This window comes from Corvus moneduloides, chromosome 9 (assembly GCF_009650955.1).
Source record: "Corvus moneduloides isolate bCorMon1 chromosome 9, bCorMon1.pri, whole genome shotgun sequence".
NCBI classification, from domain to species: domain Eukaryota; kingdom Metazoa; phylum Chordata; class Aves; order Passeriformes; family Corvidae; genus Corvus; species Corvus moneduloides.
In genome coordinates, this window is record NC_045484.1 from 3,768,605 (window position 1) to 3,784,250 (window position 15,646).

The 15,646-nt window shown below is 46.9% G+C and overlaps 1 protein-coding gene across 7 annotated transcripts in view; it reads right to left on the bottom strand.

Moving 5' to 3' along the window:
* The window catches only part of PLA2G4A (phospholipase A2 group IVA), a 70,235-nt gene that overhangs the window by 40,875 nt on the left and 13,714 nt on the right, over positions 1-15,646 (bottom strand). For 6 of the 7 annotated variants that reach the window (XM_032118023.1, XM_032118021.1, XM_032118022.1 and 3 more), the window contains 3 exons: positions 13,137-13,239; positions 12,831-12,982; positions 6,476-6,557 (listed from right to left, as the gene is read on the bottom strand). In XM_032118023.1, coding sequence (XP_031973914.1) covers positions 6,476-6,557; positions 12,831-12,863 — 115 coding nt within the window. In that variant the 5' untranslated portion in view covers positions 12,864-12,982; positions 13,137-13,239. Of the gene's footprint in view, positions 1-6,475; positions 6,559-12,830; positions 12,983-13,136; positions 13,240-15,646 lie in introns of those variants that run through there. The other variant, XM_032118025.1, reaches the window with a different exon arrangement.

Here is a 15,646-nt window from a genome sequence, read left to right on the forward strand (position 1 = left end):
GAATCACAGAATGGGTAAGGCTGGAAAAGATCTCCCAAGATCATCGTGCTCAACCACCAGCCCAGCACCATCACTGTGTTCACCACTAAACCTTGTCCCCAGGTGCCACATGCACATAGTTCTTGAACACCTCCAGGGATGGGGATTCCAACACCTCCCTGGGCAGCCCCTTCCAAGGCCTGACCACCCTTTCCATAGAGAAATTCCTCCTGGTGTCCAACCTGAGCCTCCCCTGGCCCAGCCTGAGGCCGTTCCCTCTCCTCCAGTCCCTTGTTCCCTGCGAGCAGAGCCCGACCCCCCCAGCTGCCCCCTCCTGTCAGGGAGTTGTGGAAAACCAGAAGGTCCCCCCTGAGCCTCCTTTTCTCCAGGCTGAGCCCCTTTCCCAGCTCTCTCAGCCACTCCTGAGGCTCCAGATCCTTCCCCAGCTCCATTCCCTTCCCTGGCTCCAGCCTCTTAGTATCTTTCTTGTCGTGAAGGGCCTCAAACTGACCCCAGTTCACATTCTTCAGCTCATGCTTTTATAAAAACATTTTCAGAACTAATTAAAAGTCTCCTTCAGGCAGCAACCTGCAGAACTCCTTACCCAAGGAGCTGTGGATGAGAAGACCTATGTGGATTCAAAGAAAAGCAGTGAATTTTCTGCAAGAGAAACTCAGTGACAGCTGATTACCCCAAAGGCACATCCAGCTCAGGGAATCTCACTGAAGGCAGCCAAGGAGACGAGAGGATCAGTGGGAAGTGTCACATTCTTACCCTGTTCATATTTTTCCTTTACATCTCACTATGACTGATGTTCTTCGCAATTCTCCCTTGGATCAGGCATTAGCCCAACCCTAACACTCCTGCGAAAGGGGATGAGAAGGAAAAGAATCGAAAGCAAGAAAAAGTTAGATTATGACAGGGGACAAATGGCATAAACAGAGGGAGCCTCCTCCTAAATGGAGGGAGTGAAAGGCTCAAACCAGAGGAACAGTGGTGTCCACAGGTCCTGGAGGGGAGCCCCACCAGGAAGCTCTGCCTGGAGACAGGACAGCACATGGAACAGAAGCAGCTCCCAGCTACCACGACGCTCTGGGGCTGGTGACAGCCTGGCAGGGCCTGGAGCAGGGCCAGGGGGGTTCTCCAGCCACACAAGATGGATCCTGAGCCAGCACTGCTCCATGTCACCACCACAGCATAACAGAGTCATGGGAGAGCTTCCTCTAGGACGGGAATGAGTTTTCACCAACCTCTCACAGGAACAGGTCTCCCCTCAGTAACTCCATGGCAAGCACTCACAGAGAGAATTTCTCATCAGAACGATATTTTTGCAGCTGGGAAGAGCAGCATTTTCTCCATCAGTTTCACTGTGGAACACACAAGCCTGTTTCTGTTTCCAACATGACTTCCACCTCCCAGCACTGGCCATCCCCACCAAAGGGAAAGGATACTGGGTGTGCCAAGGAAATGGTAATCTAGCATTTGGTTGCCCCAGTGTTAGACTGAGATCTGCAGTAGACATCTTGAGCAGTTGCTAGCAGCACTTTTCATTTAAGATTTTTTATTTTATCCATCTTTCATGGATCCGTATTTCAGCCACATGAAGTCCTGCACATGCAGCTTGTAGGATGTGGAGGATTGGCCAACTCTGACCTACTTTTCCCAGGCTGTTAGGCTGGAAAAGGGGAGCAGTTTGGCTTGTTTTCCCCTTGCAAAAATCAGGACCTGCTCCAGGGCCTTGCAGGAAGAGCCTTATCTGATGGCACTCCGACAGGAAAGTGCACTGTAGCTGATTCAGGGTGCAAGACTGGCCCTGCTGTGGTCCAGAGAACAGCTGGATGAGTCCTGAATGAGCTGCTCATAAGCATGAGCTGCTCAATAACACAAACCATAATACAACCAGGCAAATCTCCAGTTCCTCCCTTTCAGCTAGGCCAGGTTTAAAACCCTGCTCACACCTGCCTGGACTGCCTTGACTCGCGTTTAACCAAGCCACCTGCAACCCCAGGAGCTCTGGCTCACAGGGAACAGCCTCAGGGCACAGGGCTGTGAGGGACAAACAGTGCATGCTGGACATCCCTTCCCCATTCCCAGATCCCAGAGCCAGGGCCAGAGAGGTGAAGGTGTGCTCCCATCCCAGTTTCCTTTGGAGATGCAGGAAACGATGAGGAAGGGCATCTCCTGGACTTGGGGGGATGTCCACAGCTGCCTGCAGTGGGCTGACCATGCCAAGAGCTACTCAGGAGCTGCTTCTCAGCTCTGTTTGGGCAAGTTTTGCAACCAGAGCTGAGCTCTGGTGACTGCACTGCTCCCAGCACTTGTTTATCTGAGCAGCTTAACTGCAGTGGAGATGCATCCTTGATTCCAACGGGGTGGACAGCAACTGGAATAGAAGCTGAGTACCAGTGCTGCGAGCTATCAAACTTTAAACACTTTTAAGAAGGGAATTTTTTCCTAAAAATACCCAGAATGACACCGTTCATTACCACAGCATCAAAAGAAGATGAAGCAAGGAAAAGCTGCAAATCCCAAACAGGATTAAGCAAGATGAGTGATCGTTAAGAGCAGAGTCACACAACTGGTTTCCTTTGTATATGCCACCATTTGTTGTGAAAGCCAGAACGCTTCTATCTAGATAGAAGACAAATTTTACAATGCCTCCTCTGACCCAGTTTTCCACCAAGATCCCTGAAAATCCAGAAGGGGAGAGATGCTATGGAAAGGAGACCCAGTTTGCAAGCATTTCTCTTTCACAATGCTGCAGTTTGGGACTCTGGTCTTTTTTCCTACAAGTTTTTGTACTGTCATGGAAGTAAGGAAAGGCTCTACAGTTCAGGTGGCATCTGAGTAGACTCAAAACTACACATCTACTATAGAAGAACTCACTGGGGCAGAGGCAAGGTCTTTTTCAAGAGGTCCAGAGAAGTGATTTTACAAGGTCTGCAATCAGCAGCAAGCTAAGCTATTAAGATAATGAAATCCTCACCAAAGCCATGCAGATTTTTTGATATTTCACCTTGTAATAGCTTTATATGGCAGGTTTTGGGCAGCAGGGGCATAGAATCCTAGAATGGCTTGGATTGAAAGGGACTCATACCACTCCCTGCCATAGGCAGGGACACCTTCCACTAGCCCAGGCTGCTCCAAGCCCCGTCCAACCTGGCCTGGGACACTGCCAGGGATCCAGGGGCAGCCACAGCTTCTCTGGGCACCCTGTGCCAGGGCCTCACCACCCTCACAGGGAACAATTTCTTACTAATAAATTTTTTTGTCTTCTTTTTCATCGAACTGTGTTTCTGCCAGTTCAGCAGGGTCCAGTGGCTGACTCCAATCCCATTTACAGCTGGTACAGGGATGCAGCAGGAAAGAAGGAAAGGTGTACAGCAGGAGGTAGGTTTAGCTTTATTTCTGACTATGTTACTCTGCTACAATTAACTGGCAATAAATGACAGTCATTTCCTCAAACTGAACCTGTTTGCCTGTGTGGGTAAGAGGTGAGAGATGTCCCTGTCCTCATGTTGACCCTTACATCATGTTCTCGCCCTGTCCTGTTGACAGAGGGAGTAACAGAGCGGCCAGCCAAGGTCAGCCAGCACACCTCTGCTGCACTTACTCAGCTCACAAAACTTCCAGCCTGGAAACGAGCGGAGCACACCTACCAGAGCAGCAGCCTCTAAACCAGGATTTAAACCTTTGTAAAGCTACAGCTGCATCACCTGGATGTTGACAGGATGGTACCCAGGGCATGGGAATCACCCGGACAGGGACACTAAAACTGAAATGAGTGACACCAGTAAAGGAAGGACTTCCACAGAGGCAACAGTAAATGGGCAGACACCTGAAATAAGAGACTTGAATGAACTGCTGGGAAGGAAAGGGTCTGCCCTCAAACTTCTTTTGCCCCCTCCCCACCATCCTGGGTGGTGAGTTCTTACAGGAAATCTCATTTATCACCCCCACACACAGATCCACAGAATGACAAAATGGCCTGAGGATGACACAACCACTTACACTGCCCATTCATTAAGAGCTCAAGAAATCTTGGAAAACTTTCTAGAAATACTGGTTATCTTCCCAGCCTGGGCTTGAGGAGACAGAGGTGTGGATGGCCATGACAGAGGAGTCAGGGCCTCCATGCCACCCATGGAGTGGGGCACCACACACACCAGACCTGCCAGCTAAAACTCCTTGAGCAGAGGTAGACTTCAGAGCCTCAGGACGAAAAATATCACACAAAGCACTTCATAGACTTAGATTTGCTCAGATCTCTCAGAGCTGTTCCAGAAAGTCTTGGAAAGGCTGATATGGAAAAAAAACCAGCAAAACATACAAAATCCCTCATGTTCCCCCAGGCCTCCATCACCCCACAACGTAAAATTAACTCTCTTATTCCCAGAGCATCTCTGGTTCATAACCCGGAGCAACAACAGCAGAAAAAATTTGGGGCAATCCCCCAGAAGAGTCAACAGCTTGGGAGCATCCATAAGGGGAGAGCAACACTCAGGCACCCACCCCAACCAGGGCTCACATGTGGTCTGTCACAGCCACCTTCCTGTCCTTGAGATAAAAAACCCGATGGGAAAGTTCAGCAATTCCCTCAACAAGTTTCATTTTGGGCAGTAGGCAGATCAAATCAAATAAAACAAAGATATATATACATATAGGTTGGCACAATCAACTGTAAAGGCCCTTCCCCACTCACAGCTTTAAGCACCTCCTCATAGCAATTAACACAATCACTCATTTGATCAGGTAGCTGCCACGCTCTAGTAACAGGGAATAAAAACACTTTTAATTTTCCCAAAATTCCCAAAATTAAAAAAAGAAGCAAAGATCTGTTTTTCTCACTTTGGGGGATTTGCCAGGACCCCAAGGACCAGCCTTGGGTCCTTGGAAGCTCACCCAGAGATGCCCCAGACTGGGGGTGCCTCAGGCTACTGAGCTCTGGCAGCTGCCTCAGAGAAGAAGCCAACCAGGTTTCAGTGGCCCCAGAGCATCACTCTGGCAGGTTTGATCAAAATAAAATGTTCTTCCTCAGCAGCTTCTCGATTTTGATGACTTGCTAAGATAAGAGGGTTTTTTCTAGAAAAAAAATTCAATTATATTGACGGATAGTATTTGAAGTTTATACTTCGTAGGACAGTACTTTATACAGGACAGTATTTGCTCTGGTGCACAAAGTTGCCATGATCTCCAGGCTTTCATCACCCTTTAGTCTCCCTTTAATATCATATCATGGGGCCCCCACTTCAACTTCCCTTTTTTCCCTTTGCATGTTGCCCCCACTGTCTCATGACAGACGCCTGTGTCCAAGAACCCGTGTAGAACCTGTGTCTTTCCATTTAACTCATCTTCTTACACACACACAAACTCACAGGCTCCTTGTTCCTCTCTTCCAGCACTTTTCCTGAGGTCTTCTTATCTGAAGACCACCATATAGATGAAATTTTATATATATATATATATGTATATACACACACACCCCCACACCCCAATGCATCTTCTCTGTGTGCTCCTACCCCTCACCCCACAGGGGATGACAGATAGCTTCCCTTTTTCCCCTTTGCCAGGGCTCCCATCTCTTCCCTTGTACTTGTGGCTGTTGAATATCCCCCTTTCAAGTATCCCTGCCACAATTTTAGCATCAACAGTAGACTTCAGTTATGAAAACCCCCTGAAGCAAAGCTGTGGGTCAGAGGAGCTGCTGTAGTTTGACCCAAAAGTAAGTTTCCAGGAGTTGGGAAACACTTGTATGTCCAATCAGCTTGATGCGAGAGCAGGAGCCAAGAGTCACACTCATCCTTCCTGCCCCAGCCTGCAAGCCTTGGGGAGCACTGGGAAAAGGGAGACATGGCCTGGCAGCAAAGCAGTCAGATCTAAGGAAGCAGGAATATTCTTTTTGCAGATTCAGCCAATATTCTCTCCCTCTTCCCCCCTTAAGAGAAGAGCAGAGCTGTTCTTCCTAGTGGTTTCCTGTTCAGCTGCAAAGTCCAGAGGCTCAGCAGACTCCCAGAAAGAGGAAGAAGTGCTGGCATCATCCATCTCTCTACCACAAGATCTGCTGACCCATTTGGGTGGGTTTTTTTAAATGGCCTTACATTTTTTCTGCTTTCTGCACTGACTCAGCAGAGCTCTGGGCTCTTTCTTTCCCCCACCAAACCACAGCCCTGTGAGGAGGCAGCAATTTCCAGTTTCACTGCACTCACACAGCACTTCTGACTGAGCCAAAAAGCTAATTGTAGGTGTTGCTGGCTTGGAGGCAAATCGCTTACAACTCACTCAGCCTTTCTGGATCAATGGAAAGAAGGAGCGGCAGATCTGCTCTCCGAATGAGAGTGAGCAGCGACACGGGGACTCTGCCCTGGCTTTAACAAGGCAGACAGAAACCCACCACCAGCCCACTAACAACCATTTAACGCACAATGTGTCACCACATCCCCCTGCCCACGGCAACAGGCTCATGGAAGAAAGGCAGAACAGAAAGAGAAATACTCACGCATGTCACCAATGGCTCCTTTGGTGACATTTGTGGCTTTCCTTACTGTCACAGTGAATATGTGTGAGTACTGGTGTTCCACCTGGAAGTCAGAGAGTGAGAAGTGATTAAGCTCCAGAACCAAAAAAAGAAACCCCATCTATCAAAATAAGGTTTCACTGTGTCCAAAAACAGAGAGAGAGAAATCACCCAGTCAAAATGTAAGGGAAACTCATACAGGATAGAGCATCCTAAAGCTGAACTGCACCCTGGAGCTTTACCAAGAGGTACCTGCACTGGGGCTGCTGGATTTTCCTGCAGCCACACCTACTAATCTCAACCAACAACACTCCCCCTCCCTCACCACAGAACCTGCTCCGAGGCATTTAGTCAGGCAGGAACCACGGGGTATGGCAAGGGAAAAATAAAACCAGGCTATTTTACAGCTTGTTGTGGTAATTGCCTTCCCTTGCTAAAAAGAATGGCAGGAATTACTTCAAAGTCTGTGTTCTGGAATAGATAAATGCACGCTGCACACGCAAGGGGTAGAGTTAGTGCTGTACCTTCTAGTACATATCAATATTCAGTGTGAAAGCATCCTCAAGAGACAATGTAAGGAAGGTGCAAAGCAAGCTGTTAAAACAGTCACCAGCACATTTCATGCAATTTCTGAAGGTTCCCATTTCCTGCAAAGCCCAAACACAGCAGGAGCTGCCTGCCTAGGAGCAGGTGTGCCCCCAGCAAGCCAGGGAAGTAGGAAAAGATGTGAAATTAAGAAACAAAAAGTAAAAGCCTTAATAAAAAGAGGTCACCAACTCAGCTCTACTGTTGCTTTATCTACATAGCCCAAAGTTTGACCAACCTGCTGGATACCACTGAGACTTACCAGCACAGACTGCAGGACAGCCAACAGTGGCTTTACAGGGACACAGAGACTGGGAGGAAATGTGAGGTATTAAAGCCAGGATCAGGTCTCACACAATTGCATATTTCCTATTTTTTCCTAACCACCCACCAACCTTGTGAAGTACATTAAAATAAACACAGCCTATCAGTCACTGGGAACAAAACAACCAGGGAGAAGGCCACCATCAGGAAATTCACTGAAATTTATTGAAAATCATAGACAATAACCCTGCTACACGACATGCCCATTCAGGCTCTGCCTGGTGCCTTCTTGCTAATTTTCATCTGGACACTTCCTTTTCTTTTTTTTTTTAGAACTGGTTGTTTCAGGCAACCCTTATTTTGTGTCTACAGCTCACACCCAGAGACCTGAGCCAAACTGGATCCCTTTCATACAAATATAGAAAAAAGTTAATATCTTATAGGTTACATATCATTTTCTCAAAAAAAAGAAAGCCAAAATTAATCTCCTAAAAACAGCAAAAGTGACTTGTGAGTACTTAAGTGGCACTTGAGTCAGGACTCATTAAAAAGCACCTCCAGTGATACCAACACAGCTCCTGCAGAAGCCTGAGGTGTGCAAAGGCACGGCCACATCCCCATGGCAAAGGCTCCAGGAGAAAATGCCCACAGTGATACAGGGATGACTTCACTGCAGCCACTGCCTGACCCAGACACCGAGTTCAGCAGCTTTATCTGGCTGTAATCACCCCCACGCTCTGCCAGCTGCTGGAGGCTCCGGCCAGGACTGTCTGCCTGGCTCTGGAATTTTCCCCTGGCAGCCACAGGAGTTATGTGGATCCAAGACCAAGTGAGCAGGCAGGGGAAACTGTGGCAATACCAAGCGTGGTGCACTGAAACCATCAAGGCACAGCAAGTGGTTCAGCAACCACAGGAAGAGGGAAATTCAGACTCTTCCCAATACTCTCAGCGGGATGTTGCTCACCTCGAAAGCATCAGACCCAGCAGAGAGGGTTCAGCTGTGGGAACCCAAAGTTCCTAAGGAGCAACACCTATTTAACAGCTTTCCATGGGCTGACATGAAGACATCCCAATGACTGAGTGACATCCATCACCTTCTGAACTGCAGCTTCAAGATGGATGAACAGGAAGGAGGATATGACTTCTCCCTGAATACATTTCTGCCTCTGCCACAGGGCAAAAAAATCTCCAGAGTTTTCCTCACAGTAGGGTAAATGGGGATTTTTGTGGGTATCTGGGAAGGGCTGGGAACACAACCATGTGAGGTCACCCCAGCTCTGTCATTTACCCTGCCCCAAGTACTTTTACAAGCTGTGACTCTCCAGAAACCACCGGCTCTCGCTGCCCCCTATTTTCAGTTTGCTGTCTGAAAATGCTCAAAGCTGCTTTATTATCTCCCTATTATATTATCTCCCAGGTATGTCAGATTGATGAAGTTGGTTTCACAACTGGCCTGTTTCCTCATACAGACTGAAGCATTTCCTTTGTCATATCCAACCTTGTAATTAAAAGAAACAGCCCAAACTACAAACACACAATCCACCTCCTTTTTCTCAGCTGTCAAGAAAGAGCTTGTCCTCACTGGAGACCACAAATCAGAGATCACTGAGCACTTAGCAGGGAAGAGGAGTTGCAATTAAGTGACAAGGATGGGACATGGGCGTGCTGGGTTTAGTTCTCAGCTGATAGGTGAAATTCATGTGCACTTCTGGTGTCCCACAGCTCTGGCTGGAAAAGGGGGATACTACACAATACTCCCTGGCAACAAGCACTCTGTAATTTGCTTGCATCTCCCATACGTCTAAACTCACATGCCTAAATTCATATGTCTACCATCAAAGCAAGGCCAAGCCACCACTTACCAGTTTCTTCTCTTCCCAGCAGCACAGGGACCATCACTATTTCTATTACAAGCTGATAACTGTTTTACTAATGCCATCACAAAAACTGCTTTTTATTGACTCAAGCAGCAACCAACCCCCGTCATTCCAGCTGTTGTACTGCCAGGAAAATTAAGTCTCGTTTAAGACTGGGATCCTCTGAAAGGCACGTGAGAACACAGAGGCCTGGCAAAACAGAAAAGCAGTATCTTCTTTCCCTGTGCCTCACCCAAAACAACACACTGAGGATTGCAGTTATACACAGTTATTAATATCTGGCCATAGCCACACACTTAGAGGAAATTTGCCACTACTGAAATAAACAATCTCCCTCTTAGGGAAAAAAAACCCAAAAAAAACCACAAATACACACAGGAAGCTCTAAAGTCTAGATCTCTTCTTACACCAAAATAAATGTTTTTTCATGCAGATTAAGTGCAAGCGGAAATTAGGGCAATTTTCCACTTAGGGGCCAGTTTCTAAGGAGATCAAAAGGCCTAAATGTCCATATTTCAGAAGATTTTTTTTTTATTAGATTTTCAAAGGGAGTTCTGAAGAAGCCCCTTGAAAACACCACGATAAATGCATTGACTCTGAATGCCTTTACAAATCCAGCCCTTGCTAGTTTAGATGACTAAGCTGCATTTTCTCATGTGACTTATGTTCACCTTAAGTCTTGATAAAAATCTGTACAAACTCCTCAAGTACTTCTGAAAAACAGATGATGGTAAATAAATCACTTAAACCTTGCAACACTGAGAGAAGCAACATCTACATTCCTTTAAAAATCTAGGACAGGTTACAAATTTCAAAAGCTCACAATTAACTCCAGGGCAAGGTGTCCTTGCCCATGGCAGTGGGGTGGGATGGGCTTTAAGGTCCCATCCAACTCAATCCATTCTGGGATTCCATGGATTTAAAAAACTAAAACACACTGTCCAAAGTGACCTCGCTTTACATGTGTTTCATTTCACTTCCTCTTTCTCCAGAAATTTAGAGAGGAAAGGAGAAAAGAAGTTTTCACTGTGCCCTGTCTGAATGTGGGTTTTCTGAGTTATGGAAACTCAGGTGGACAGTGTTCACTATTCAATCCACAAGGTTTTCCATGACTGCACAGCCATGGTTCAGCATCTCCTCTTTTCACACCTGACCTCAGCTCTCCATCTCTTACAACTCCTGCTCCTGCCTCCGTTGTTCCTCTCTCACCTTTGAGTGCCTTCCTTCCCCCCAGTAACATTTCCCTAATTATCTGCTTTGCTCTCTTTTAGATGTCCCTGTGTTTGTGAGCAGACAAACACCACCCCCTTCCCACCAGGGGCTGGGACAAGCCCCAAGATCTCCCGTAACACAGGCGGGTTTTCCCTGCCGCCCTTCCGGACGTGCCCAGAAAGGCAGGGATTTGCATGTGTCCAATACCACATGTGTAATATTCCAGAATGCTGAGTCACAGAGCGGAGCTCCACCAGGACACTGGCATTCTGTGTGCCAGGCAATCAGGAGGCCCTGGCACAGGCAGACTGCACAAGTATTAAATGGGTTTACTTCCTTCATGTTAAGGACACTTGAGCTAACAATGGGGCTAGACAAATGAAAATATTTGCCTGTTTACTTAAGTAATTAATTTTCATGGAGTCCATGCTCTTCTTTCACAGGGTATTACAATTAAGACAAACTTTTATGCACACACACAAATTTTATCTTGAAGTCATTTTTCCCATTCTTATAATATTTATCCCCCATATCAAAGTAAATGAAGATGTATTACACACTTGAATTCTTTGCATTTTTGGTATAGTCAGTTCTGTCTGCACCTGCAGCAGCTTTCTGAACATTTTAATTTATACCTCAGAGTCTTTCATAAAATGAGAAGAAAAGAAATCATCAGAAAACACGCAACAGTTAGCACAAGGACTTCTGGAAAATGCAGAATCCTTTTGAGTAATTTAATGCCAACTATAATTTAAATGCAAGATTTTGCATTGATGTGAGCCTGCTGCCCTTGACTGTTTGAAATTTCAGTAAAATTTTCCAAGGGATTTCAGTTTTCAAATTAAAAAACTTCAAAGATTTCCATTCACTTTCCAAGCAATTAAAGGATCAGCTCTTGCATGAACAGTGTTGATTCTGGAATTAGCAACACTCCCACAGCAACAGTTCAGCATTCCCAGAGAGCTGTAACTACATTTACTACACACACTTTTCATTCATTATATTATATATGTAGGACAGCTCCATTTTGTTGATTATTGGTATCAAAAAGTCTTTTTACGTCAGTGAATCGATAAAATACAACCGAGTGCCTCAGAGACCTCTCCCATAAAGGTACAGATCATTCCAAGCAATCCATCCAGGAGAGGGCACTGATGCTGAAAGGAATTAAGTCAGTATTGTTTTTACACAGACATCACCCTGAGGTTTGCCCTCCCTCCCAGCAGTTCACAGGACTGGCGAGGGAGTAAAAGCCAGTTTGACATCTGCTGGCTGCACATTGATGTGGAGGATGTGAGTGCACGGGGCACAAACCACAGGGCTGATAAGAGATCACTTCTAGGAAGCTCAGGGAGTATTTTTAGCCATGTAAAACACTGACAAGTGTGTGGCAGCTATTTCTGGGGACACCTCACTGGTGCTACAGTCAGCATGATGCTGTTACAAGAAGCCCCTGATAGGAACACGCCCAGCATGGCTCCAGATTTCAGCTTGGGCAGGAATTGCTGTTCCAGTGTTTGCTTTGGAAACTCACTTCCAGCACAGCTACGTGTGAACATTCCAGTGGTCAGTGGCTGCGCAGCCACGGGCTTGCCCCGTGAAGGGCAGTTCTACTCCCACTTCCCTTGTCCCTACTTCTACACCTCCACAGGCTGAGCTCACCTTGGGCCAGTTCTAACAGCACAGAACAGATTTTCTAACCCTTCCATGGAATCCCAGAATGGTTTGGGTGGGAAAGGACCTTAAAGCTCATCTCACCCCACCCCCTGCCATGGGCAGGGACACCTTCCACTAGCCCAGGTGGCTCCAAGCCCCATCCAACCTGGCCTGGGACACTTCCAGGGATCCAGGGGCAGCCACAGCTTCTCTGGGCACCCTGTGCCAGGGCCTCTCCACCCTCACAGGGAAGGACTTCTCCCTAAGAAATTTTTGTCTTTGCTCATTCAGGAACGTCCATTGGCTCACTGCCATCCCAAGGGTGTGACAGCTGGGACAAGGATGCAGCAGGAACACTGGAATAAAGCAGGAGGAAGGGAAGCAGGGGAACAGTGTGCTGCTGAGTGGCACAGATCATCTCACTCAGAGTTTGCACGATATATTTTGAGGATTCTCTTTGAACCAACATTACTGATATACACCAGTTTAAGATCTAAATATCCCAACTTGTCAACTTATCCCTCCATTCATACTAATGAAAAGGAAAAGAGTACAAAACCCCCCGTCCCAAAACTGCACTGTAAGGAAGAAAGCTAGACACACCAACCATTTCTTGAAGGAAATAGTAATAACTCCAGTGATATGTGCTTATAGAGAGTAACTTCCAGCAGGGAAGTCATTATACAAGACAGTAGATATCAGAGAAGATGGTGTAGATATATATAAGATTCAGCGCTACTTACCACAATGTGTTGATAAGGATCTATGATAGACATTTTTGCCTTCGTTTTTATTCAAGACAACTGCCAAGTATCTATTTCAATCCCACACAGGAGAGGCTTCCCCTTTTTTCAGAGCAGAGTTCCCCTTTTTTCAGAGCAGAAAGGTCCTTTTTCTAATAAAGAAAAAGATATAATTAAAATTAATCTGTTCCTTTTAAACTGTATTTTACAGAGCAAATCAGTTCCTACTCTTTAGGAAGGTTTCCACAATTTGTTTGTTTACCAAGAACTTAATTTCACATAAGCTATGGAGATACAGGTATTTACCTGTCCGAGCTGGAGAAATTTCTCGTGCCTATTTCCTCTGCCTCAGGGTAAGAGCAGGAATCAAGTCTCTTAAATTCCAGTCATCCCAGTGTTTCTAGCAGCTCTACAGATAAACAAGAAAGGAATACATTTATTCCTTAAATACATTGTAGTATTTATGCTTCCACCCATTACAACCCTAGTTAGGATTGTGAGCTCTGCAGGAGCAGCAATATTGCCCTCTGTAAATCCGAGAAGGGAATTCCAGCTGGAGCTGTGTGTAACCTCCCAGCCACCTCGGCTGTCTGGAGATGCTCCAGAGGCTTCGAGGGGCAAACTGCAAACCAGCTGGCAGGACTTCAACAGGCTCTCCATAGGCCACTGCTTTCTGAGCACTCTGAAGATCAGGGGCCACCAGAGGCCTTCAACTTCAGAACTGTGTTCAAGCATCAAAGTAACAGAGGTTATTCCTTTCTGCATCTCTAAAAAACCCTGGGAACTGCTGGACAGGATCAGTTCTCAGATCCAGCTGGACCACAGTCAGACCTGAACCACCAGCAGAAATTTCAAAGAAACAAAGCACCATGTGGGGTTTGCTCTCGAGGGAATGATTCCTAATCTTCAATTCTGAAATGGCAGGATAAGCCCTAAACGATGATTTATGTCACTCCCAAATCTTTGCTCTTGAGCAACTGCATGAAGGCATTATAATACAACTTTAGTTTCTTTATGATTACTAGAACATTACAATATCCTTTCTTTAATCATTGAATTATTAAGGCTGGATAAGCCCTCCAAGATCATCAAGTCCAACCATTAATCCAGCACTGCCAGGTCCATCATTAAACCATGTCCCAAAGCACCACATCCCACATGCTTCCTGAACACTTCCAGGGACAGTGATTCCATCACTTCCCAGTCATGCCTGACCACCCCTTCCTATCAGCCCTAACAACAGTTTGAGGCTAGGGATCACCCTGGCTTTATTTATTCATTTTTATCTGAGGAAGTGTGAATAAGAAAGACTTCAGCATTGGAGAATCGTGGTAAACGTGCCCAGCCATATCAGTTCTGGAGGAACTGCTGCCAGCCTGGAAGGCAATCCAGAAAAGGGAACAACAGGAGCTACCCAATCACCGTAATGGAGAGGAAATTTGCAAAACCTTAAATACACATTTCCCCTAAGTGCACAGCCAACTACCATGCTCGTTTTGAGAGGATACACAAAACCAAGCCAAGGATACTGCTCTGTCTGGGGAAATAAGAGAACAGGTTAGACCCAGGACGAAAAGCCTGGTTCGAGTTAATGTCCTGCATCCTAAAGGCAGAGTTCCAGTTCCCCAGATGATCCCTCAACTGGCTCAGACATGAGATCGTGCTCTCTCCCTACAACCCCCCGCCTCATTTGTTTCAACATCTGCAGGAAGCGCGTTCGTGGTGCTGCAGACAACAGTCTCTTTGGCTACGGGGCCAGGATGAGTCCCCAAGCGCCATCTGCCCTCCATGCTGGATGAGGCAAGGATCATGCAGGCGGACAAAAATGCGACCACGTCATCAGCAACTGCATCCCAACACCCGCCCAGAGCATGGGCCACAGGCAGGGCTCTCAGCAGGGACAGCAGGGCCAGGGAGCACGGAGACCTCCGTGCCACACACGAAGCCTGGGATCCCGGGCTCCCACACGGCTCCAACGAGCAGCACGGCACATCCCAGCCCTGCCCATGCTGTGTGACTCCAAATAGGAGCTCCTGGCTTGCTGTGTTAATCAGTCTCTCAGGATGTGATAAACACAGGCAGGTACCCGAGCACAGGCCCTGGTGCCATTTCAGGGGCCCAGGGATCCATGCTCTTCCCAGAGCCAGCAGGACATCTCAAGAGAAAGCAGACATTTAAGTGACTTGAATACTTACAACCCTTACAGTGGATTTAATTCAAATGAGTTAATTACACCACACCCTCTGGAAACTCACACTACATTATCCATGGAGTTTGGGTAAAGCACACGAAGACATTTCTAGATCTAAAAATCGCAGTGTGGCAGCAGAGCAGGAAATACAGCACTAGCAGGAAATCCCAATTACACTCATCAAGAGCTGTGAAGAAAGTCTTGAAGAATGTTCACTGCAAACATCTGCAGCAAATAAAGCTGTGATCCCAAAATTATCTTGCTTAACACTTCACCTACACACTGTCCATCCCACAAAGCCTAATGGAAAAGTCTTAATGGAATCACAGAGTGTCCTGAGTGGGAAGGGCCCCTCAAGGATCACCCAGTCCAACCCCTGGCCCTGCACAGACACCCCAACAATCCCACCCTGTGCATCCCTGGGAGCGGTGTCCAAACACTCCTGGAGCTCTGGCAGCCTCGGGGCTGTGCCCATTCCCTGGGGAGCCTGGGCAGTGCCCCAGCAGCCTCTGGGGGAAGAACCTTTTCCTAGTATCAAGGAAAACCTTCCTCTGGCACAGCTCCAGCCATTCCCTGGGTCCTGTCCCTGGTCACAGAGAGCAGAGACTGGAGCTGCCCCTCGGGA